At 42.4% G+C, this 24,222-nt stretch overlaps 2 protein-coding genes across 4 annotated transcripts; one reads left to right on the top strand and one right to left on the bottom strand.

Moving 5' to 3' along the window:
• Positions 1-1,120: 1,120 nt before the first annotated feature.
• LOC125297850 (B-cell receptor CD22-like) lies at positions 1,121-15,046 on the top strand. 3 transcript variants are annotated; one of them, XM_048248370.1, is made up of 13 exons: positions 1,121-1,249; positions 1,640-1,710; positions 10,497-10,578; positions 11,157-11,289; positions 11,401-11,465; positions 11,569-11,793; positions 11,957-12,301; positions 12,377-12,625; positions 12,790-13,047; positions 13,234-13,333; positions 13,439-13,493; positions 13,891-14,039; positions 14,448-15,046. In XM_048248370.1, the coding sequence occupies exons 3-13, from the start codon at positions 10,524-10,526 to the stop codon at positions 14,497-14,499; spliced, it is 1,686 nt and encodes a 561-aa protein (XP_048104327.1). In that variant the 5' UTR covers positions 1,121-1,249; positions 1,640-1,710; positions 10,497-10,523; the 3' UTR covers positions 14,500-15,046. The 3 variants fall into 3 exon arrangements, with proteins under 3 accessions (XP_048104327.1, XP_048104328.1, XP_048104325.1); XM_048248371.1 differs by having other exon boundaries at positions 11,157-11,465; XM_048248368.1 differs by having other exon boundaries at positions 11,157-11,465; positions 13,954-14,039.
• Positions 15,047-15,105: 59 nt separating this feature from the next.
• On the bottom strand, positions 15,106-21,366 carry cdc6 (cell division cycle 6 homolog (S. cerevisiae)). Its single transcript, XM_048247129.1, has 11 exons — positions 21,257-21,366; positions 20,036-20,282; positions 19,265-19,591; positions 18,774-18,973; positions 18,293-18,447; positions 17,901-18,007; positions 17,613-17,752; positions 17,245-17,345; positions 16,766-17,018; positions 16,259-16,399; positions 15,106-15,975 (listed from the first exon to the last, which is right to left on the bottom strand). Exons 2-11 carry the CDS (start codon positions 20,256-20,258, stop codon positions 15,886-15,888), a joined length of 1,737 nt encoding a protein of 578 aa, XP_048103086.1. The 5' UTR covers positions 20,259-20,282; positions 21,257-21,366; the 3' UTR covers positions 15,106-15,885.
• Positions 21,367-24,222: the final 2,856 nt, after the last annotated feature.

The following is a 24,222-nucleotide window of genomic DNA, read 5'->3' on the forward strand; positions in this document are numbered from 1 at the left end:
ATCTTGCACTCCATTTTCAGGCTGCAGAAGGACTTAGCAAACTTTTCTTTGCATTTGACAAAATCAGATACAAGCTTAACTGTAGCCAAGATACATTGCTGACATGCATGACCTCAAAGCTAAGCATCCTAAGACCTGGAAGGAACATCAAGAGGGTAGTCTCTCAGTCACAAGGAGTGGCATTCTGTTTGTGTCAATCGGTGCAGACCATGCATGCAAACATCTCAACTAGGACCTAGTGAGATAAATAGAAAGCATTAGGCAATAAACAAGATAAAGGCTGCCATACTCAATCATGGCAATCCAGTTACTGCTGAAGGTGACCGGTTGTACAACATGATCACACATGCCTATGTCCCACAAGAATTTGTAACACAAATCTTGAGTGTTGATGCAACTGGACAGAAATTGTATGAAGACTATGTTGAAGGCAGAATCAATGGTGACAACAGCCTTTGGTCACCTGTCAAGAAACAAAACAACAATATGTTCATGTCAGGTAAACTTAAATCCTCTGTAAAACTGTGGATCTCAGAGAGATCAAAAATCTCTATGGGAGACTGCTGGTCCTTGCCAGGTCTAATAGACATGTTGACCATTTAACTTGACATTTTGACAGCTAGAAATTAAATTCTAGGTAATCCTGGAGATGTGAGATTGAGAAATTAGTATTTGAAGTATTGAATGTAGCATTTTAGGATGGCATACAAAACTTTTCAAAGAAAACATATCCAAATTAGTTTTTAAAAAGGCCCCAAATGAAGAACTCAGCAGCCATATTTGTTGGATGAAGTCTAGAAATGAATGACTAGTTGCAACCACAATAAGCATGGACAAAGTGCACTTGTCACCCAATGTATGAGGCTTGAAAGTAATTGGACAGTTGACTGATAAGCAGCTTCATGTCCAGTTTCATGTGCCTGTTTTCTCGTTATTCCATGACAAATTAATCAAATGAAAGGTCTGGAGTTCATTCCAAGCATTTGCATTTTCCATGTGGTGTTATGCTGTTCACTGGAACTCCCCATGTGCGTGCGCTGTGCGGTCCAAACGCGCTCCTGAGCAGCTCTCTATGGTGAGATGAAACGGAGGAAGTGAAACCGCATCATCAGAAGTCACAACGATTTCCTCCAGGTGCTCAAGTGAAATCATCTATGTGCTTCATTCACCCAGAACACGGGCAGGAGTGCAGATATTGTAGGCCTGTATGTGCTCATCAACCGTTTCCATTAAGACCTGGAAATGACCTGTGAGTATTCATTTGCTGTATTATTGATATCAAATGCATATAGTTTACTTAGCCAAACATCAACAGAAAAACACAACATCAGCATTACAAAACTTTTCCAACCTTCCGTTGCCCCCATTCCAACTTTTTTGAGACGTGTAGCTAGCATCAAATTCAAAAATAAGTGTGTATCTTTAATGAAATTCACAAATGTCAGTTTCAACACTTGATATGTTGTCCTTTTTGCAACTACATATATTTGCATATGATCACATTCTGTTTTTATTTACATTGTACACAGTGCCCCAACTTAAATTGTAGATAGATAGATAGATAGATAGATAGATAGATAGTTTGTTTGTCAGGGATTCAATTACATATTTCATATGCCTAATGCATGTCATTCTAAAGACATTTTTTCAGCTGGAATTGACTCAGACTGAGGAACGTTTAAATCAACATTTCACCTTCACAAGAGCATTGTATGTATTTTCTGTCATGCACAAACTATGCAAAGTACTGCAAGTGTCCTTTCTGAATTACACAAATCATTTTCTATTACAGCCTTAGAATGGGTGATAAAATGTTTCTTTTACATATGTCATGTAAATGTTTGATCTCTGCTCAGTCATTGCTAGTTTCTTAAACAGGATGTCTTAGTGAAGAAGTCCCTGCTGTGCCTCGTCTTATACTGTATGTGGGTGGTAGGTGTGAGAGTTTTATCTTAACTTGGGGCTCATCAGTGATCTGTGACTCATTGGTCCATTGGTGAATACAAGGCAAGGCCATTTTATTTATACAGAACATTTCATTTCACACAGGGGAAATGTGCTTTAGATAAATAACAGCAAAGAGTAAAAGCATAAAGGGCAGTAGTTTAAAAATGTTTAAAAATTACATAAAATAGAATAGTTGAAAGACATAAAAGACATCATAGAATAATTAAAAGACAGCGTACAAAATTACTGGAACACAGCCAACAACTTAACCTTTGTCACACACTTCCAGTTTGGCTGTTGTAAATAAATTTAGCTACAGACCAGCTAACCCAAACAAAGCCTGAAAAATTATTGACAGACAGTTTGCTCGACAGGTTATTAGTGACTAAACCTCTGTCCGCCTTTGACTACTTTGGCATACAAGCATCCTTTCACCTGTATGGCAAAGGATGGGCAAAATTATAGAGACATGAACTCATTTCATCATTATTGTCAAATCTAAACCAGTCAGTGCAGAATATTTGGATTGGATTGGTTGGATTTTCTAGTATCAACAGACAGGCTTTATGAAACTCACACAGATTCTTATATTTTGGCATAAACAAGAAATGATGAGCACTCTGATTAACAGCATGAAAGCATCCGAACAGTTTAAAGGGGGGGGGGGGGGGGTGGGGGCTTTAAAAAGAAAAGTTGCTAAAAATAGAGTAAATACATAAAATAAATAAAATAGAGTAACTCAGAAGAGAGCATCACAACTTCCGATTTCTGGAACACAGCCATCAACTTAACCTTGTGCTCGTCCAGTTTGGCTGTTGCCTTAAATTTAGCAATAGACCAGCTAATCCAAAAAAATCTATAGCCATCAGACAGTTTCTCAACATGTTATATATTGGCATACAAGCATCCTTTCACCTGTATGGCAAAGGATGGGCAAAATTAGAGACATGAACTTATTTTATGAGCATACATTATTGTCATCTAAACCGGTCAGCGCAGACTCTAATTTTCTCAGAATATTTGGATTGGATTGGTTGGATTTTCTAGTATCAACACTCAAACCTCCATGATAATATTACAAAAGGTGGTTGAAAGGTAAAGACATTCTGATGACATTCTGATGACTAAATTGATGACAGTGGAAAAGAGAGTAGAGTCAAAAAGATTAATGCAAATATCTTTATTTGCACGCCACCTGGTCCAATTCCACCGTGTTACGCCATGCATGATTCAGTTTTATTCATAATGATTGCGCCATTTGACTCCACATTTCATGGTTATTGAAGATTGAGGCATTTCAGAGTTAACTTTCCATGCAGGCGATGCTGCTTACACCCACTTTTTTCCGACGCTATCATGTGAACACTACCCCCGGATGGGTAAGATGCAGAGAACAAATTTCCCCACAGGAGAATAAAGTATAACTTAACTTGAGTTGCTAATGTTGCTGATATTATTATGGAACATAAAAAATCTACACTTGGATGTTGACGTACTAGTTCTGGAAGAAACTCATCATTCATCTTGGCATTAGGTCTACATTCGCCTCAGGGAGCTTTTATTCAAAACTATAGTATGGTGGAACTTGTTAATAGGTTGTAAAGTCTTGAAATATATAGATATCAAGGTAGCAATTTAAAAAAAAAACATCTCTATAATTAATTGTTATTATGAATCAATACATAATTTCATCCATTTATGAAAATCATATTTAAATGGTCAAGGAAAAAAATATCATAAATCAAATGTTAACAAACTTTCGTGAACAATGTGACCAAAGACCCAACTTTAGAATAGGGAACATCATTCTGCATTACAAAGACAAAGAATTATGAGTTATTTGTACACTAATAGCACTTGTGGTTTTGTGTCTGGTTCCATATAGACCATCTTTGGTAAGTATTATTAGGGGTGAATAACTGTTCTTGTGGTACTACCACTTCACAAGCACCATGCTGAGCCATACTTATTTAGGTCATATAATCATAATATGCAACAACTTCTTTAACTAGATGTACCGCAGAGCGGTACAAAATATGACCGCCGCCCAGTCCAGCACATGTTTTCCACAAAAATAAGTCACGCTGAAAGGCATATATGATTCTAACTATCTCACTGAATTGCATTATGCACACTCAATTCTCACTGGTATCTGCTAGACAACAAGTACCAAAACATGATTAGTTCATTAGTACATGTTTATGTTTATGGGTGGGTGTGTGTGCGTGCATGTGCATGTGCATGTGCTTGTGTGTTTGCCTGTTTATGTGCCTGTGTGTGTGCATGCGCATGCATGCGTATATATGTCTACTGTGTGAGTATGTGTCATACGTAGGATTACTGTGAATGTTTGTGTGTGCGTGTGTATCTGTTTATGCACATGTGTGCATATGGAATGGGTTTACATGACCCCTGGAGGCAAACATACGCAAAAAATTGGTCATCCTAGGCCCTACGGTTCTCAAGATATTCACAGAAAACTGTGTCTGTTCTGCCCTACCCTCCTTTCGGGGTCCAGTCCAGCTGGGGCTACAGATCAAAACGAAAAGCGATGGTTCCATGCTATCCATGTGGGGTTACATGCCCACCAAGTTTCGTGTACCCCGGTCTTTCAGTGTCCCGGGAATCCTTGTTGGTGTACGGTCACTAAATGTACACATAAATTATTTTATTGTAAGGCCCCCCATGAACGAAAGTCCACGAAACTTGGCATGCATTCGGAGGGTGTCATAATGATCCTACACTTTCAATTTCGTGCAGTTTTGACCATGTCAGCCAGAGATATTGTGATGAAAACACCTAATGTTTTGCTTTTTAATTTTTAACTAGGTGGCACTATACATGAAATAAGTGGTAATGGGATAGGTTGACATGCCCCCTTAAGACCAACATACAAAAAAAAAAGGTGGACCTCCTAGGCCCTACGGTTCTCGAGATATTCACAGAAAACTGTCTCCGGCCACCTACAGGCCAGTTGGTGTATAGTAACATAAATTAATTTATTGTGTGGCCCCCCATGAACGGAATTCCACGAAAACTTGGCGTGCATTCAGAGGGTGTCATAATGATCCTACACTTCCAATTTCGTGCAGTTTTGACTATGTTAGGTCACAGATACCTGCGATTACAACACCTCATTTTTTACTTTTTTGTTTTAACTAGGTGGCGCTATACATGAAATGAGTGGTTATGGAATGGGTTGACATGGCCCCTTGAGATAAACATACAAAAACAAAATGGTCCTCCTAAACCCTACGGTTCTCGAGATATTAACTAGATGTACCACAGAGCGGTACAAAATATGACCGCCGCCCAGTCCAGCACATGTTTTCCACAAAAATAAGTCACGCTGAAAGGCATATATGATTCTAACTATCTCACTGAATTGCATTATGCACACTCAATTCTCACTGGTATCTGCTAGACAACAAGTACCAAAACATGATTAGTTCATTAGTACATGTTTATGTTTATGGGTGGGTGTGTGTGCGTGCATGTGCATGTGCATGTGCTTGTGTGTTTGCCTGTTTATGTGCCTGTGTGTGTGCATGCGCATGCATGCGTATATATGTCTACTGTGTGAGTATGTGTCATACGTAGGATTACTGTGAATGTTTGTGTGTGCGTGTGTATCTGTTTATGCACATGTGTGCATATGGAATGGGTTTACATGACCCCTGGAGGCAAACATACGCAAAAAATTGGTCATCCTAGGCCCTACGGTTCTCAAGATATTCACAGAAAACTGTGTCTGCCCTGCCCTACCCTCCTTTCGGGGGGTCCAGTCCAGCGGGGGGGCTACAGATCAAAACAAAAAGCGATGGTTCCATGCTATCCATGTGGGGTTACATGCCCACCAAGTTTCATGTACCCCGGTCTTTCAGTGTCCCGGGAATCCTTGTTGGTGTACGGTCACTAAATGTACACATAAATTATTTTATTGTAAGGCCCCCCATGAACGAAAGTCCACGAAACTTGGCATGCATTCGGAGGGTGTCATAATGATCCTACACTTTCAATTTCGTGCAGTTTTGACCATGTCAGCCAGAGATATTGTGATGAAAACACCTAATGTTTTGCTTTTTAATTTTTAACTAGGTGGCACTATACATGAAATAAGTGGTAATGGGATAGGTTGACATGCCCCTTAAGACCAACATACAAAAAAAGGTGGACCTCCTAGGCCCTACGGTTCTCGAGATATTCACAGAAAACTGTCTCCGGCCACCTACAGGCCAGTTGGTGTATAGTAACATAAATTAATTTATTGTGTGGCCCCCCATGAACGGAATTCCACGAAACTTGGCGTGCATTCAGAGGGTGTCATAATGATCCTACACTTCCAATTTCGTGCAGTTTTGACTATGTTAGGTCACAGATACCTGCGATTACAACACCTCATTTTTACTTTTTTGTGTTTAACTAGGTGGCGCTATACATGAAATGAGTGGTTATGGAATGGGTTGACATGGCCCCTTGAGATAAACATACAAAAACAAAATGGTCCTCCTAAACCCTACGGTTCTCGAGATATTCACAGAAAACTGTGTCTGCCCTACCCTCCTTTCGGGGGGTCCAGTCAAGCGGGGGGGCTACACATCAAAACGAAAACAGGAGGTTCCATGCTATCCATGTGGGGTTACATGCCCACCAAGTTTCGTGTACCCCGGTTTTACAGTGTCCCGGGAATCCTTGACGGAAATTTGGACATGCGAAAAAAAAAAGAAAATAAATAAATCTGACTAAACCTATATGAGCGCCGCTTCGCTGCGCGGCGGTCATAATAACTATGAATAAAGGGTAATTAGGAGCTTACATAGGGGAAATTCTTAATTAAGGGTCTAGTAAGGGTAGAATAAGGTCTTGCAGAATAAGGTATAAATTAACTAGATGTACCGCATAGCGGTACAAAATATGACCGCCGCTCAGTCCTGTACATCCGTTCCGCGAAAATAAATCACACTTCAATTTGTCTCCATATTTTACTCCATCCCCCACTCTTGAAACTTTTGTGTATGCTTGTTTGGCATGCCTGAGTGTGTGTGTGTGCGGCTGCACAGAAAGTAGCCTACTGGTGCTGAAAAGGTGAATAGATTGTAGAATAGCCAAAGAAGATGTAGAATTGTTATAAAACCTTTAAAATCTCTAAACAATCACAAGTAGGGCAGTTCATCACAGTTCATCCATTGCAACTGGATTGATGAAAGGTCACTTACACCTGTAGGCTACACTGTATTTGGGAAAAGCAAAAGGTATCAGCATAATGTTATTTATTTATTTATTTATTTTTTATGTATTTATAAACAAAAACATCTCTGTCAGTTCCATGCCGTTTTTCAACAGCTATCAAAACAAAGGTCATTTTGGATGGATGGATTTTTGTGAATGTTTCTTCTTCTACATAAGATTTTAGTCATCTTTAGTTCATGTAATACTTTATTGTCAATGCACAAATTAAGTAACAGTAGTCTGAAAGGTTATTGTTAATGCACAAATTAAGTAACAGTAGCCTAGTCTGAAACGAAATGCTGTTTTACATCTAACCAGTGGTGCAAATAACTGACATGTCCAAATGGGCCTTGATGAAATGCGCCGCTAGACTGTTCATACACATTTTAACGGGCCAAAGTTGAAGAGCTTTTGTCCGTTATTGTTAGTGCAAATATAGGCTGATTCATGTTCCCTTGCATTGTTTAACTGAGGTCCATGGCTAGTCTGGCTTTCATCAGACCAAGCTCAATCTTTTAAGAAATCAAAAATAAATAGCGGGCAGATCAGGCTGGGTTCACCCAGCCTAGTCCATAGGCACCGATATTGTTTAATTTTCCGATTGAGATATACACAGCTCTGGCTATTCTAAATGCAAAAATGCATCAGGGAGTTATGACAAAACGGTAACTAACAAACTAGGTCCTAATAGAAAGTTGTTAGCTTCCCTAAGCTACAGGTAGGATTATAAGGTAGGCCTATTGACAACATAAATTGTCAATAGGCTATGCTGGCGACACAAATAAAAATCTCCTTTGAAACCAATGGCTTACCTTACAGTATCAAGCGGACTTAAACTGTCATATCGTGGGTTTAAAGTTGTAATAACATTCACGCAGCTCCATGAGTCAAGGAAAGCGCGATGAAGTAGCCACTTCTAAATGGGACCCACTACACAGTAGCTTAAGGTGTTTTGCTAAAGCAGCCATAATGAAATGAAGGTGTCATTGTTTGGATACTTCACACACCGTGCTTTTTAATTTCACAGACTACAACTACCAAGCTGTAATCAAAGCACATCGATTCCCCTCTCACACCCTGCACGCACTTAAAACAAAATAAACAGGCGCCTCAGTCTCACGCATGTATAGGCAAAACTGTATCAGACCGGTGTAACGTTGGTAAATCTTCCATTGCACAGAATGATTTTGTAGCACGTGCATTAAATGACAGTCGAAAAGATACAAACAGTGCTGCTATCAATTTGCTTGGTATAACCGCATTTTATAGTTTTCTACAAATGCAATAAATCAAATGCCTCCATCACTCAACCAACGCTTAACGGTAACATTACCTAGGTCCTTATTGATATTACAAGATTAACGTTACCTGCAGTAAAAACCAAGCATGTCCGATAAGCATCCTCAGATTTATTTCGGCTTCAAGAAGAAATGGGAATTACACTTCATGTGAACATCGCCCTATCCTTATTAGATGTTAAGCTGCGGTAAATTACAGTCCTTGTATGAAGCGCCCATTGTTTTTTCAAACCCACTTTTAACTTCCAACAAAATTACGTCTCACTGCAACGATGCGCCATCTAGTGGACAAACGACTACTTCTCGCCAATCCTGAAAATGCAGCCATGATGATGATGATGAATATTTATTTTGGCTTTCTTTCAATCCTACTGATTTTCATTTTTACCGGGGCAAATCACAAATGAGTGATTATGAGCCAGGTTGATGTGGGCCCTTGAGACCAACATACCATAAAAGATTCACAGAGAACTGTGTCTGCCCTACCCTCCTTTCGGGGGGTCCAGTCCAGCGGGGGGGCTGCAGATGAAAACGAAAAATGACGGTTCCATGCTATCCATGTGGGGGTACATGCTCACCAAGTTTTGTGTACCCCGGTCTTTCAGTGTCCCGGGAATCCTTGTTGGTGTATCGTCACTAAATGTACACATAAATTATTTTATTGTAAGGCCCCCCCATGAACGAAAGTACACAAAACTTGGCATGCATTCAGAGGGTGTCATAATGATCCTACACTTTTAATTTCGTGCAGTTTTGACCTTGTCAGCCAGAGATATTGAGATGAAAACACCTAATTCTTTGCTTTTTCATTTTTAACTAGGTGGCGCTATACATGAAATAAGTGGTAATGGGATGGGTTGACATGCCCCCTTAAGACCAACATACAAAAAAAAGGTGGACCTCCTAGGCCCTACGGTTCTCGAGATATTCACAGAAAACTGTCTCCGGCCACCTACAGGCCAGTTGGTGTATAGTAACATAAATTAATTTATTGTGTGGCCCCCCATGAACGGAATTCCACAAAACTTGGCGTGCATACAGAGGGTGTCATAATGATCCTACACTTCCAATTTCGTGCAGTTTTGACTATGTTAGGTCACAGATACCTTCAATTACACCACCTCATTTTTACTTTTTTGTGTTTAACTAGGTGGCGCTATACATGAAATGAGTGGTTATGGAATGGGTTGACATGGCCCCTTGAGATCAACATACAAAAAAAAAATGGTCCTCCTAAACCCTACGGTTTTCGAGATATTCACAGAAAACTGTGTTCTGCCCTACCCTCCTTTCGGGGGGTCCAATTCAGCGGGGGCTACAGATCAAAACGAAAACGATGGTTCCATGCTATCCATGTGGGGTTACCGGTCTTTCAGTGTCCCGGGAATCATTGACGAAATTTGGGCATCGCGAAAAAAAAAAAAAAAAACTAAACCTATATGATGCCGCTTCGCTGCTGCCGGGCGGTCATAATGACTTATAATGACTAACAAATGGCTAGTATGCTACTAATACATGTTAGTAAGCAGCTAATTAATGGTGAATATGCGTGTCTTAATATAAAGTGTTACCAAACTGTCAAATTAGTTCATTTACCTGCTTGTGCTATGACTTGACACTCTCCCAGTTAATTTACCCCCAGTGGAACCAGTGCTAAACTCAGTTAATTTACCCCCAGTGGAACCAGTGCTAAACTCAGGAGAACGGGATTCTGTGTACTGTAAATAACTTGTTCATTTTGTGCCACCACATCTCTTCAGATCAAGGATTTGTCTGTTGGATATATCATAATCCAAAAAAAATGATATTACATGAAAATAATGGCAATTTGATATGTGATATTATGTAGTATAGATTTTTCGATAATTACCAGTCATGCACCACACCTTCATCAGCAGTTTTACACTTTTATTTAATTTAATTATCAGAATTATTATCAACTCATTTCTGAATGGTGGTGTCCAGTCTGATCTTACACAATGCACAAAACACCAGTGTGGATTGAACTTTTTATGATTGCAGGCACAACACTCGCTTCAGGCAGCAGTCATGCTTTTCAAAGACGTGGATGTATTTTGGGTGCATTTCCTCCTAGGTCTAACAGGTACGGTGCAGAGTTACACAGTCAATCCAAAACTAATGCATGCATGCAATGTGTATGATGCTGTTCAAACAGTAAACATTACTGGCTATTAGTTGCTGTCACATGTAGGATGTACAAAATTGAGTCAATATCATGAAAATAACATTGTATTTTTAACAATTCTTTACTTAAAGCAACACCAAAGAGTTTTTTGTACCTTAAAATAATAATTCCAAAATCGTTTCAGTGGTTCATCAACTCGTAACAGGGTGAACGGCAATTCTGCATTAAACCATGGCCCTCTATCGGCTATAACCGCACTATGTAAGTTTGCCAGATTGGATAGCGGATCTGTAGTTCGATGGAATGAGACATAAGAAACTACAAATTTGACTTGCATCTGATGTCGCAATACATCGTACTTTTATAAGTCATGCAAAATATTCTACCTTGTCTGTGGACATCGTTATTTGCAAAGCCGGTGCTGGATATACAAATAGCGTGCGTGCAACAGAGGGAAAGTTCTTTGGTGTTGCTTTAACATGAACAGGTTTTTTTGTTTGTTTGTTTTATTTAGATTTTGTGTTTTTGTGTTTCAGCTGTGCAGTGTGAATGGAGTGTGACCCATTCTTCAAGACGGGTCTGTGGTCTTAAAGGGGCATCAGTGGTCCTGTCCTGCACATACCAGTATCCATGGAAAGGTCGTGGAGACACGTATGGGGGAGGAGAGTGGTATGGAGAGAAGAGCCAGAGAGTCATAAAACACAGTCACTCTAATTATCCTGACTGCAGCCTGAACATAGACAAACTGTCAGAAAATCACACTGGTGTTTATAAATTTAGGTTTTATACAGCTCTTCACTTGACGTGGATAACAGACAAGACTGGTGTTGTTCTCTCAATCACTGGTAATGCACAACTAAGAAAAAAAAAATCCCAATGAAAATTGTTTAACAAATGTTTTAAACAAGCATCAAATCTTAATGACCTGCCACCCGCCTCTCCTCTCAGATCTGCAGGTGAAGGAGGAGGCTGTTTCAAGGAAACAAAATCAGATTAAGGTGACCTGCAGCACCTCCTGCATTTTGGGCTCTGAATATGTCTGGTACAAAAATGGACAGATTCTACAAGGCAAAACCACAGCCTCCATTCTACTGGACTCAACTAAACTCCCTGAAAAGGGAAACTACTACTGTGCTGTCAGAGGCTATGCGGCTCACCGCTCCCCTGCACAATGTGAGTCATTCAGTTCAACAGCAGCAGCACAGTCCTCACAATTGTGTAGTTCTAAAACATAATATTGCCATAAACCAGCATAATTTATTTTCAGGTACATTGCTGGCCAACTGCACAGGGTAATTTGTATACATATGAATTATTATTTCAAACATTGTTTTAGGTATTCCAAGAAAACAGTGTTGGGGCGCGACATACTCATCAAACAGCATCTGTGCATTAAAGGGTTCCTCTGTGGTCATTCCCTGCACTTACAAATATCCCAGAGATCACAGAATCAAAACAAAATACTGGTTTAACAAACAAAAATCCAATAATCACCCTGAAGACTTACTTTTAAATAAAGAATATTGGAATCATGTACAGAATCTTGGGATAGAAGATAATAATTGTACCCTGAGACTGAAAGACATCGGAGTTGGTCACTCTGGAGAATACGCCTTCAGGTTTACAACAGAACAGGGAGAGGGTTACACAGGATTACCTGGAGTCACCATCATTGTTACAGGTAAACACTCTAAATATATTTTCAATATCACACATTTGCTGTGTAAATGTCACCACATTTTTATATCTCCCCCAGCTCTGCAGGTCATGGTGACTTCTGCTGCAGTGACAGAGGGAGAGAGAGTGACACTGACCTGCAGCACCACCTGCACTCTGAGTGACCACCCCACCTTCACCTGGTTCAAGAACTCTCTCATCCACAAGCGCACCACTGACAAGAACCTTCACTTTGACCTAGTCCAAGGACACGACTCAGGCAATTACTCCTGTGCTGTTAGAGGACATGAGAGTGTCGCCTCCATTGATGTCTTCCTCTACGTCAGATGTAAGAGCATTTATTTAATGACCACTTATGTATTTATATCCACTACACCTTCACACAGATATATGACCCTAGGTGAAACATGCTTTCCGGTGAGAAACCAGAACATTCTATTCTTCCATGTAATTGCTTTTTCTGAAGATAAAACACTGTCCATATTTCAATAGATGAACCAAAGAATGTCTCAGTGTCACTGAGCCCATCTGGTGAAATAGAGGAGGGCACTTTGGTGACTCTGACCTGCAGCAGTGATGCCAACCCACCAGTTCACACCTACACCTGGCATTTTACTACACCTGCACGGTGGTCTGTCATGGGCACGGGGGAGAGTCTGACCTTCAACATGACCCCCGTTCACAGTGGACTTTACCATTGTGAAGCACAAAATGAAGTCGGCTCCCATAACTCTACTGACGTCCTTTTAGGTCAGTGCAGTCTAATCATCCTGGCAATGCAGACATTGAACGTGGTTTGTGTGTGTGTGTGTGTGTTTTTCTTTGTAATTACATTATGACCAAATTAATGTTTTATTGATTGTGCAGTTTACTTTCTTGGTAATTGTGTTGTGTTTGATGTTTAATTTTGCCATCGCTTTACTTATATTCTTGAAGATGTCAAAAAGGAAGAAGATGCTGCTTGGCCTGTGAACGCTGGAATAATCATTTTTATGGTTATTGTCATCCTACTGGCTCTTGGGATTGTGAGCTTGAGGTGACTGTGTATAGATTACAAATGCATTTCAAATTGAGTTTAAAAAACGCATCTATTTGTTTGTCGTTTTTATTTCCACTGACTATTTGCTTACCGTTGACACAGGAAGCGGGGTGCTAAATCGACAGCAAATACACAGCGTGCACTGGAAAACGCACAGGTAGACAAACCGCTATTTAAAGCTTTTTGCTGTTGTTTGCTGTTCAAGGACTAAAGATACACTTCCTTTGATGACATGCATACTGTGTCAAAAGTGACCCTGGCAGCCTTTAACACCGGATACAAGACAGAACACACTTTCAACCACAGTGATATGAAAGGAGATTTCACTTCAATTTAACAGACAACCTTTTAGTATTCTGGGATAAATGCAAATCAAGCGATAATTAAAGCGAATTTGGGTGTCTTGAAAGACACTTTATGAATAAAATATTCTTCTTCTTCTACTTCTTCTTATTATATATGTAATGCTGGAAACCCAACAAAATACACTGCTGTTGCATAAATCATTATTTCCTCTGGAAACGCTCGTATGATGTATTGCCTGTCCTGTTCAGAGTGACCTAACCACGGTGTACAGCATCATCTCAGCACACACTTTGCCCTCTGACCTCACACAGAGAGTGGGCTCTCATGGTCTGGGTGACGTCCAGTACGCCAGCGTTCGTTTCAGTCGCACCCGCCGACAGGAAGCATCGTCCAGAGGGTACGCAGTCACCCCCGCTTCTCTGGGGTTTTAATGCAGATCTCAGCATAAGGGTGGAGGCCAGTTTCATTTACCCACATTCTGTGGAAAATATACGAGGCTATGCAACAGATTAGAATACTGTTGCAGCCTGTGTGAACAAAACAAGAGTGCATTTATTTCAAAGGCATCTGCTAGAGATGGTGCTGCATCTACAATTTAAATTAAAAGTAAACTACTTTTCTGAATACTGCATGTGGAGATAAAAAAAAAATACACTGAAAAGATTCAACAGCCAAATTGTTTTTTCACTGCATCTGCTAAGTTTTTTTTCTTCTGCATGTGTTGCTTCTAGTTACAAATACACCCTGGACCTTATATTTGCCAGGTAAAGACTAACTACTGTATGTCATTGTCACCTCTCTATAGACTTGAAGACTGTGTTGTGTACAGCAATGTGAGGGATCTCTCGCAGTCCTGAGAGGCAGAGGACTAGGAGTGCCCTCCTCCACATTCATCTAGACCATCAGGGAGAACACATGAAGCACGTGTGCGGACCCTCACTCCAGCACTGCGCTCGCTGCTGAGGATGTCTGTGTCATGACACTGTATTAATTGGAATTAGTTGATAGCAGGATCGATGTGCATGTTACACTATGCAAAATTGTTCTTTAGAACTTTCTGTACAAAGTGTAGGTAGAGTAATGATTACTGGATCAGAGTAACGATTACTGTAATGACTATTACTGGACTGGCATCCGTACATAAAATTAAATTAGATGGACAAGATGCCAAAATACTAAAATCACTTTTTGTTATTAGGTATTTAAATATGTTGGATCATTTAGATTTCTTAAATCATATTAATAATTCTCATTTACAGTGTAGCATCTCATAGCACCAAAATAACTAACAAGTCTTATTTGTAACATTAAATGTTAATGCAAATTGTCAAATCAATAATATATTACGACTGTTCAGTTCACCCATTCTGTGCCTTTAACTCACTGGGCGATCTAGTTTTGCAGTTCAGTTTCACATGAGCACAGGATTGACAGTGCAAACAAAACAGTTTCACCAGTCTGAATCACCATTGGAAACGTACATTTATTTAATTGGCATTATGGCAAAATGTACATTACTACACTTCACAATATGGGAAAAACATCACGACACAAAAAAAAAGAAAATACTGGTTAGTATCGGTGGTAACAGTAAACAGTAACAGTTCCGGGTCCGGGCCTCTCAGACTTAAGTCTTTTACAAAACTGGAAAACTATATCATTCCATTATTTCCCAGACTATACAAAGACCCCACCATGGTTGAAATGCACTGGTAAGGACTAACTTGTTGACTCTTAGACCAGTGGACTCCACAAGAAATAAACAATTTCACCAGTCTGAATCAAGGTTGTGTACATTTACTTAAATCAGGCAAAATGTACATTTACTACAGAATGGGAAACCACCATTCAACCACTTCAAAAAATAAAATACTGGTTAAAAAAAATAAACATTAATGTTCTGACCTGAGAAGCATTTCATTCAAACCTATAAAGTTTAAGGCAAAACTTTCTGAAATTCAAATTTCTTAGAAATGCTCTATAATAAAAGTAGGTAGACAATTAAAAATAAAAAAATAAAAATCTCGATGATAGTCCTCAAAGGGCGCAGTCTTAAAATAACTCACCCATACAGTAGGTACTCATACTATGTATTTGCGATGGGCCTATAGCAGCAACTGCTTATGAGTCATCTGTCCAAACAAGCATATATACAAATAAAAATGTGGGGATTTACAAAAATGTACACTGTACAAATATAAATATGTGATGGAGAGTTTGATGCAGTTGGGTAAGGGGTGTGTTCAGGGTAGACCGGCTGTTAAGATGCTTCCCAGGAGAGCACGGTCTTTCAAAGCGTTTTCAACATCCTTCTCCTCGATCTTTAGAGACACCTGGAGGACAAGAAAGGACAAATATTAGAATTCTGACGATTCCCAGCAGACTAGAATGGCAAGACAGATGGAGCGGAGTGTCTCTCTGTGTGTGTGTGTGTGTGTGTGTGTGTGTGTGTGTGTGTGTGTGTGTGTGTGTGTGGTGTGTGTGGGAGATGGAAAAAACAGAAAACCAATGTGTTTGAGAGTGCGTGATGGAAAAGCCAGAGAACTGATGTGTTTGAGAGAGTGTGTGAGTGTGTTTGAGAAGGCTTTTGGTATGAAGATGTAAGCGTGTGTGTACCTTGGTGAGGCGGGCCTCCTTGGCCTTCTTGAGGGCAAAGATGCCACGGCTCTCCAGCAGGCTGCAGAGGGAGAGGCACTCGCCCTGCCCCACACCCCCCACCTGCCTCTGGACACACAGCTTGGCGTACGCCTCCGACAGCTAAACACAAAGAAAAAACAAGAGTTTCCATTAGCTACAGGAACACTCAAACAATGTTTCATTCAAGGGTTTTAATGTTCTAGGTCATCAAGATTCATGCAATGTGTTCACATCAGCCTATAAATAATAACTGCCCATTTATTAGTAGTTTCTTATAGTCTCTTGATCCACACCAACTTATATATTTATTTTTCAGCATATATTTACACTTCTATTCCTATGGAACATGCTGAGCCACTAGAGGAATAATTTACCTCCTTGACCGACCTGCCATACAAATCAAGAACCATATAAAAAGTCAGTTGCTGCAATGCCAGCATTCAGCACAGCTTGAGCCCTACAGGTCTGTAGAAACGGCCCGCTCACCTTGCCCAGGGGGATCTCTCGGCTCTTGCCACTGCGCGTGAGCAGCAGCAGACAGCAGACCAGGAGTTTCTGCTGGAGGGGGAAGCTCTCTCCGTCCGCTCCACTGCCCCCGCCGCTGGCCATGCGGTCGCCGTACACCTCCGACAGCACCCGGGCCACCTGCGGCACGCTCACGCGCACACCTTTGGTGTCGGCAGCGGAGTCCGAAGACTTCTTCGACCGCTCAACAGACTCGACCATTTCAACCGCTCTCCTGTAAGAAAGAGAGAGATGGGGAAACATTTAGAGTAAGGTCACTGCAAGCCCAAGTCTTCGAGCAAGTAGAACAGTCTGTTAAATCCAACGCCAACTCAAGCCACGATGACTTCACAGTCTCCTGTAATTTACATGGAAACAACTTCACCCAAGATTAAGCTCCGGCATTTTAAAGATGACCTTTCGCCATGTAATGTTTGGCCACATCTGGCTGGTGGACTCACCTGCAGATGTCCAGGGCTTTCCGCGCATCTCCTGACACAGCAGACACCTTTCTGGCACAGAACTGAACAGCTGAGGCATCTAGGACGCCATCTCCACCCGCCTGCAAGAGGAATCAAGTGTTAATGGCAATCTGGGATATGAAGCGCAATCATGTACAGTACTATCTCTATTAGATAGATAGATAGATAGATAGAGAGAGCTAGAGAGAGAGATAGACGGACGGACGGACAGATGACAGAGTAAATAAAAGCACACTGAACAAATATCTGTGTGCCGTCCCATAGAACTTCCATAAAGGGGTATACACATCAACACAGTAGTCCACACTGCTGAGCTTTGTTTGAGCCCTCAGGCTTGCAGTCCGTACCTGTGCGAGGCGGTCCTGGACGATGGCGGTGAGCTCCTGCCTGCTGTAGGGGGGGAAGTGCAGCAACTGCGGCCGGCAGTGCGGCTTGGCCTGGAGCCGGGGCAGGATGCGGTCAGTCAGGTCCAGAGCGTTGGCAATGCCTGCCCATGAGAAAAAGGTATTAGAGCCGCATCTCTACCGTACAAACACATCCCCAGAACTATCTAAAGCGGAACCAAACTGCAAAGCCTCCGCAAAAAGGTCTAAGAGCTGCTTCTTCCACGCCCACACAGAACGCTGGACACTCACCGATGAGACACAGGCGAGATTTGGGGAGGTACGGCCACTCAAAGATGGTGTAGAGAACATCCTGGCTCTTGCTGTCCAGCTGGTCCATCTCATCCAGAACCAACAGGCTAATGGGTGCACATCAGAGAGAAACAAAAGGAACATTAGAGAAATGTTGCATAAATGAACAATTTGGCCATAAATCAGCACTTTAGTCAACTGTCGTCGTTTATAAAAGTACTATAAATTGCCAAAGAATACAATTATATGCATCACTGAATACATTATATGTGGGTGCCATAAAAGTACTCCAAATTGGCACTGACATAACTGTGTGTACCAGGACTGTGGGTCCCTGAGACATAGTTCTGATGACACCCTTATCTAAACGCAATGGTGCTTGCTGCTCTTACACAGTGGGTCCGGCGCTGGTGAGGAGCTTCTCCAGGCGTCCCTCGTTGTGGCCGCGCGCGGAACCCAGCCTGTTGGCCAGCAGCGGGAAGATGGAGTGGGAGCTGCGCAACGTCATGCAGTTGATCACCACCTTCTGCGCGTCCTTCAGCAGATCCTGACCGACACCAGAGACGAGACGGACAAGGGTCAAATCAACTGGAAATGTAACCAAACTGTATAGAGCTGTATGATAAACTATATTAAACGGTATAATAATGACCATGACGAATCTCGCAGAAATATGATTTGGAAAAATAACCAGCCTCAAGAGTTAAGCGCTACGTTTTTAGGTTTTCCTACAAGAACAAGCCAATAATCTTTTCTATTTAACGATTGCGGGTGCTCGTTATAGAATATCTACGATATTGGCTTGTGAATGAAGGCAAAAAACAAATTGTTCCAGAGACTGTCCGATCCTGGCCGGACGCCTGGTCCACTGACCTCTCTCTCCTGGAGCACACAGTTGAGGCATGCCGTCTTGCCCGTGCCGGGGGCGCCAGAGATGTAGAGGCTGGACGGGCGACCGGGCACCACATGGGACTCCAGGAAGGAGACGATGGAGGCGCGCTCGGCCTCGCGAGAGAGCAGACGCTCGGGCACGGCCGTGTGGAGTGCCCGCTTCACACTCTGGTACTGGGACTCTACGGGAAAAACGATCAGAGACCAGAGTTAATTTTCACACGGTCAGCCAAGGTAATTCAGACATCTTTGTATGCAATGGAGAGATTCATGAACAGCAGCCATTTTAGAGTGTCACTTACGTCACATTGTTGCGTAACGTGAACAATCATGCCAGGACAATCAAACGCTGACCATCAGCAGAATAATTTATTTAAATACCACTTTCTAGATATCCCATAGACCACAAACGTAAATTGACAGCGAACACAGGTATGAATATGGATTCTAAACAACGCCAAGGTGGAACTCACTCTGTTCAGAGAAGAGGCGGGTGCTCACAGCCTTCCCCGCGGGGTGAGCGCGAGGGCTCTTGCAGGGGGTCTCCTGTCGCCTGGGGGATGGGCAGGAGCGGGGGGAGAGGGGGAAGTTCACCTGTTTGGAGGGAGGCGGGGGAGAGAAGACCGGGGTGTTCTCGTCGAAGGAGAGCTTACGGGGGGAGCCCGTCTTCGTCTTGTAGGGGGAGAGCGTCAGTTTGTGGGGGGACAGCACCGATTTGTGGGGGGACGTCAGGGCCACTCGGCTCTGCTTTGGGGGAGACCCCAGCAGAGACAGAGGGGTGTTGCACCCATTCTCATCACCTGAAATGAGAAGGCATCCACAGTGAATTTACAGCCAACTGGACACAGAATCACAACTATCCAGATAACAAGATCAATAGAAGCTGGGATGGGACTAAAATAGTCATATATCTGCAGATATAAAACAAACATACACAAGTATAAAAAATGTGGGTCTAGCAAAACTAGCAAAGCCAGTCTGTGTTTATTCAACAGCACTCAAAACATACATACAAAACATTTCATTAAGCCATGTGTTTCTTGGTGTTTTATGCCCCCAACGTCATCTTCAAGGCAGCGCTGCCTGGAAGGCACTAGGGTTAGGCATGGGTTAAGGTTGGGGTTAGGTTTAGGATTAGGAGTTTTTGAGTCAGCGGTGGCAGAGCTGTCTGGAAGTCAACGTTGGGGGCATAAAACACCATCGAGCATGACATGTCATGTGTCTGAGCGGTGCTTTGTACCCACCCATGCGTTTCCGTGGGCTCAGGGGCAGTCTGGGGGACAGAGGGGCACTCTTAAGGGCAACATGCCTGGGGGAGAGGGGGGTATTCTGGGCCTGGACGGCTGCTGATGTAGGGGGGGCCTCCGACTCGGGTTCTGTGGTGGTCTTGGAGCTGGAGACGGCCCTGGAGGATTTGCGGCGGGGGAACTGCAGGGTTGGCTGTCTCTGAGAGCGTGTGCTGGGCATCTTTGCTCTGGGCTGCAGTACGAACTTAAAAGAGACAAGAGAAACAGTGAATTGCAGTAATCACAGGACTAAGTCGGTCATCGTGCTGACAGCGGTGTTGTTCGTTCATCTGAGGTAAACACGATCTAAAATGAGATATTTGTCTAAAATTCAAGAGTATTGCATTGACTATCTAGATACATGCAACATTAATGCAAATAGTCGTTGATGGCGAAGTATACATAAGTTGGCATCTACACAAACTGAATGTGATCTCGAGGACTAGATCAGTTTAACAAAATGATCATAAGCAGACATGTCTTAATAACGATTAAAATTAGTAGTTAACTGCGACTCTAAGGTCTTTCTTTCGCAGTATCCGGAGTAAATTCACATTAATGTGTGAAAGTGCTACATGGCCTACATACAGTAGCGGGAACGTTCGATGGCGGAAGGACAATGCGACGCCGGAAAGGTGGCGCCAACTATTCACTGTGTGCATGTAGGCTACGACCTTACACTATCAATACAAGTTTGACAGTAATGTTTCGATACTGACACATTTGTGAAGATGCCAATCTGGATCAATAGCGTCACAGTGATGCAACGCTTAAGTTTGTTAGTAACATTAACGTTAAAGTTATCAGACTTTGGTTAACATCAAAGGCCATTTAAAGTTACGCCAAGTCTGGAACGTCAATTAAAGGAAACGTTAATTTAACAAATTCACTACAATAGTCATATGAAATGTAAAGATGTTTGTTTGTTCGGATTGGAAATAAACACAACAGCAAACTGTTGTTTTACTACTACTCAATAACTTAGCCTGTAGGCTAGTAAGCTCCAATTCGGCGCCAAAGTAGGCTGCCTAACTTATCGATAACGTTACGTTTCTTCCAGAACGAAGATACATTAACATTAATCTCAAAAGTGCAACTACATCGCACCTTAATAATAAAAAAAAAGGACTTAACTGTTTGGAATGTCTAGAAGTTCAACACGAAGATCACATTTCTTACCTGGAAGTCAAAAACTGGAGTCCTCTCCTTACAACGTTGTACAGGGTCTTCTGTGTAGTAAGTCAAACTGCCGAACTACCGCCAATTTACAAAGTATGCCTCAGCTGGTGTTACCGCCCCCTGAAGTCTATTTGTCACTCGAATGTGTCGTCATTTATGTCTATCATTTAATTGGCTACAAGCGTTTTAGCAGCGAATAGGAAGTACTTACACCTCACAGCTGTCGTGGCGGGATATTTAGTCTTTTGTCAACAAATGTTTTCGCGGATTTTTCCCCCGGGAACTCTGTTCTAGCTCAGACTATGTGAGAATCTTGGTTCTAATTTAACATACATTCGTTACATTTTAATCATTTGTAACATTCATAGTTTATACGTGCATAATGGTGTAGAGGTCTAGAACATTAAGGTCACATATGAGCTCACCAAGATTGCAAACCTATAATCTTGTTCCGCGCAAGTTTGTCCTTACCCTGCTCTGTTAGACTTTATCGATTTTTTATGACGAATGAATCAAGTCATAGCCAACAGCGGATTGAACAAACTTTAATGCATTTGTTTAAATTTAAACCTAGGCTTATTTTTTAATGCTCCCCTTTCTTTTAATGTAGGCGTAGGCGTTGTAATGCATCTCCCGTTATTGTGTATTGGGCTTACCTAGTCCTACACAAATTGCTGATCCAATTGTCCAATTGGCTACCACATTAACCATTTTGATCACGGTAACGCTGGCACATTTTTTTTTTCACATTATGATTGTGAAAGGTCTGAGGTGTATAGGGCTCGAGGATCGTATACAATGTCAGACAATGGATAGAGCTATGGAGGCAGACATGTGACCCACATTACATGACAATGAAGGCTTTTACAATGGTCCTCTTCGAGAAGGTTACACTTGTTTCTAAAACAAGATTCCCGACTTAATTTAGAAAAACAGGCAATTCAAACATGATTCCACTTGCCAGAAATGATGATTCTCCAGTAGACATCCACCCACTTCAAAGACAGCAGGAACGCACAAAGCCTATGGCAGGGCATTCAGGCCCTCACGGACTACAAGCCCGCGCCACAGAGCTGTGAGAGCAACATCCCTCTGCTCAACAACCTGAACCGCTTCTTTGCTCGCTTTGAAGCACAAAACAGCACCTGCCCACAGAAGACCCATCCCCCTCTACATGAGCAGCCCCTGTGCCTCTCTGCCGACAGCGTGAAGAGGACACTTGCTGCTATCAACACCCGTAAGGCAACAGGGCCAGACAATATCCCAGGTCGTGGCGCTGAAGGACTGCGCAGGGAGCTTAAGGATGTCTTCACAGACATCTTTAACACTTCCCCTGAAGCAAGCCATCGTCCCATCATGTTTCAAAGCTGCCACCATCATACCTGTGCCAAGAAAACTGCTCCATCCTGCTTCAATGACTACCGCCCTGTGGCACTGACACCCATCATCATGAAGTGCTTTGAGCGGCTTGTCATGTCACATATCAAAGCCATTCTCCCCCCCCTGGACCCCTTCCAGTTTGCATACCGAGCCAAGCTGCCTACAGAGGATGCAATCTGCTCTGCCCTCCACCCAGCCCTCACCCACCTGGAAAAAAAAAAAAGAGACTCATATGTGAGATTGCTGTTTATAGACTTCAGTTCTGCATTCAACACCATAATACCACAACAACTCATCTGCAAACTTGACAAACTGGGACTCAGTACCTACCTCTGCAACTGGCTACTGGACTTCCTCTGTCAGAGGCCCCAAGTAGTACATGTTGGCAACAATACCTCAAGCAGCATCACACTGAGCACAGGGGCCCCAAAGGCTGCGTGCTCAGTCCGCTGCTCTTCACCCTGCTGACGCATGATGACTGCACTGCAACCTACAGCAACAATCACATAGTGAAATTTGCTGGCGACACAACTCTGGTGGGTCTCATCACCAAGGGCGACGAAAACTCAATACAGGTTGGAGGTCCACCATCTGACCACGTGGTGCAGGGACAACAACCTCCTGCTGAACGTCCAGCAAGACCAAAGAGATTGTTGTTGACTTCCGGAGAGGTCACACCCAACACCTGCCACTGACCATCGACGGTGCTGTGGTGGAGAGAGCGAGCAGCACCAAATTCCTGGGGTGCACATCAGTGAAGACCTCTCCTGGACCACCAACACTGCATCACTGGCTAAGAGAGCTCAGCCGCCTGTACTTCCTATGCGGAAACTCAGGCGAGCAAGTGCTCCACCAGCCATCATGACCACATTCTACCGAGGCACCATTGAGAGCATCCTTCCAGCTGTATCGCTGTGTGGGGTGGAAGCTGCACTGAATACAACAGGAAAGCCCTGCAGCGCATAGTGAACACAGCTGGAAGGATTATTGGTGCTTCACCCCTCCCTGAAGGACATTTACACCACCCACCTCACCAAGAAGGCGACCAAAAATTGTGAGTGATGCAAGTCACCCCGCCACAATCTGTTTGATCTACTGCCCTCTGGGAAGATGTACAGAAGCCTGCACTCCCCGCACTACCAGACTCACCAATAGCTTCATACACCAAGCTGTAAGGATGCTGAACTCTCTCCCTCCCTCTCCCCTCCACCCTCAGCTACATAACATCCTGGACATTGAACCCACAATGGCCGCCTGCACTACTCCACTTGCACACTTGAACACTTGCACACTTGTACACTTTACAACTTGGTGTTGTTGTCCTGAAAACACAACACTTCTGCTGCTCTTACATAACTTGCACCACTATGCCACTTTCTTTATTACTTAGGTCAAACAGAACTACCCAAGCCTTTTATTGGCCTGACTTTGCACTAGTATTTTATTGACTGTCTATGCACAATTTCAACCAAATTTTGCTGCTCTTATTTTTTCATTATTATATGTGCCCTCTTATTTACTTATTTACTTACTTTTTTGTTTACTTGAATGTTATGTTTGTCTGTGGACTTAAATTGGTAAAATAT

The sequence above is a fragment of the Alosa alosa genome, chromosome 7 (genome assembly GCF_017589495.1).
Source record: "Alosa alosa isolate M-15738 ecotype Scorff River chromosome 7, AALO_Geno_1.1, whole genome shotgun sequence".
NCBI lineage: Eukaryota > Metazoa > Chordata > Actinopteri > Clupeiformes > Clupeidae > Alosa > Alosa alosa.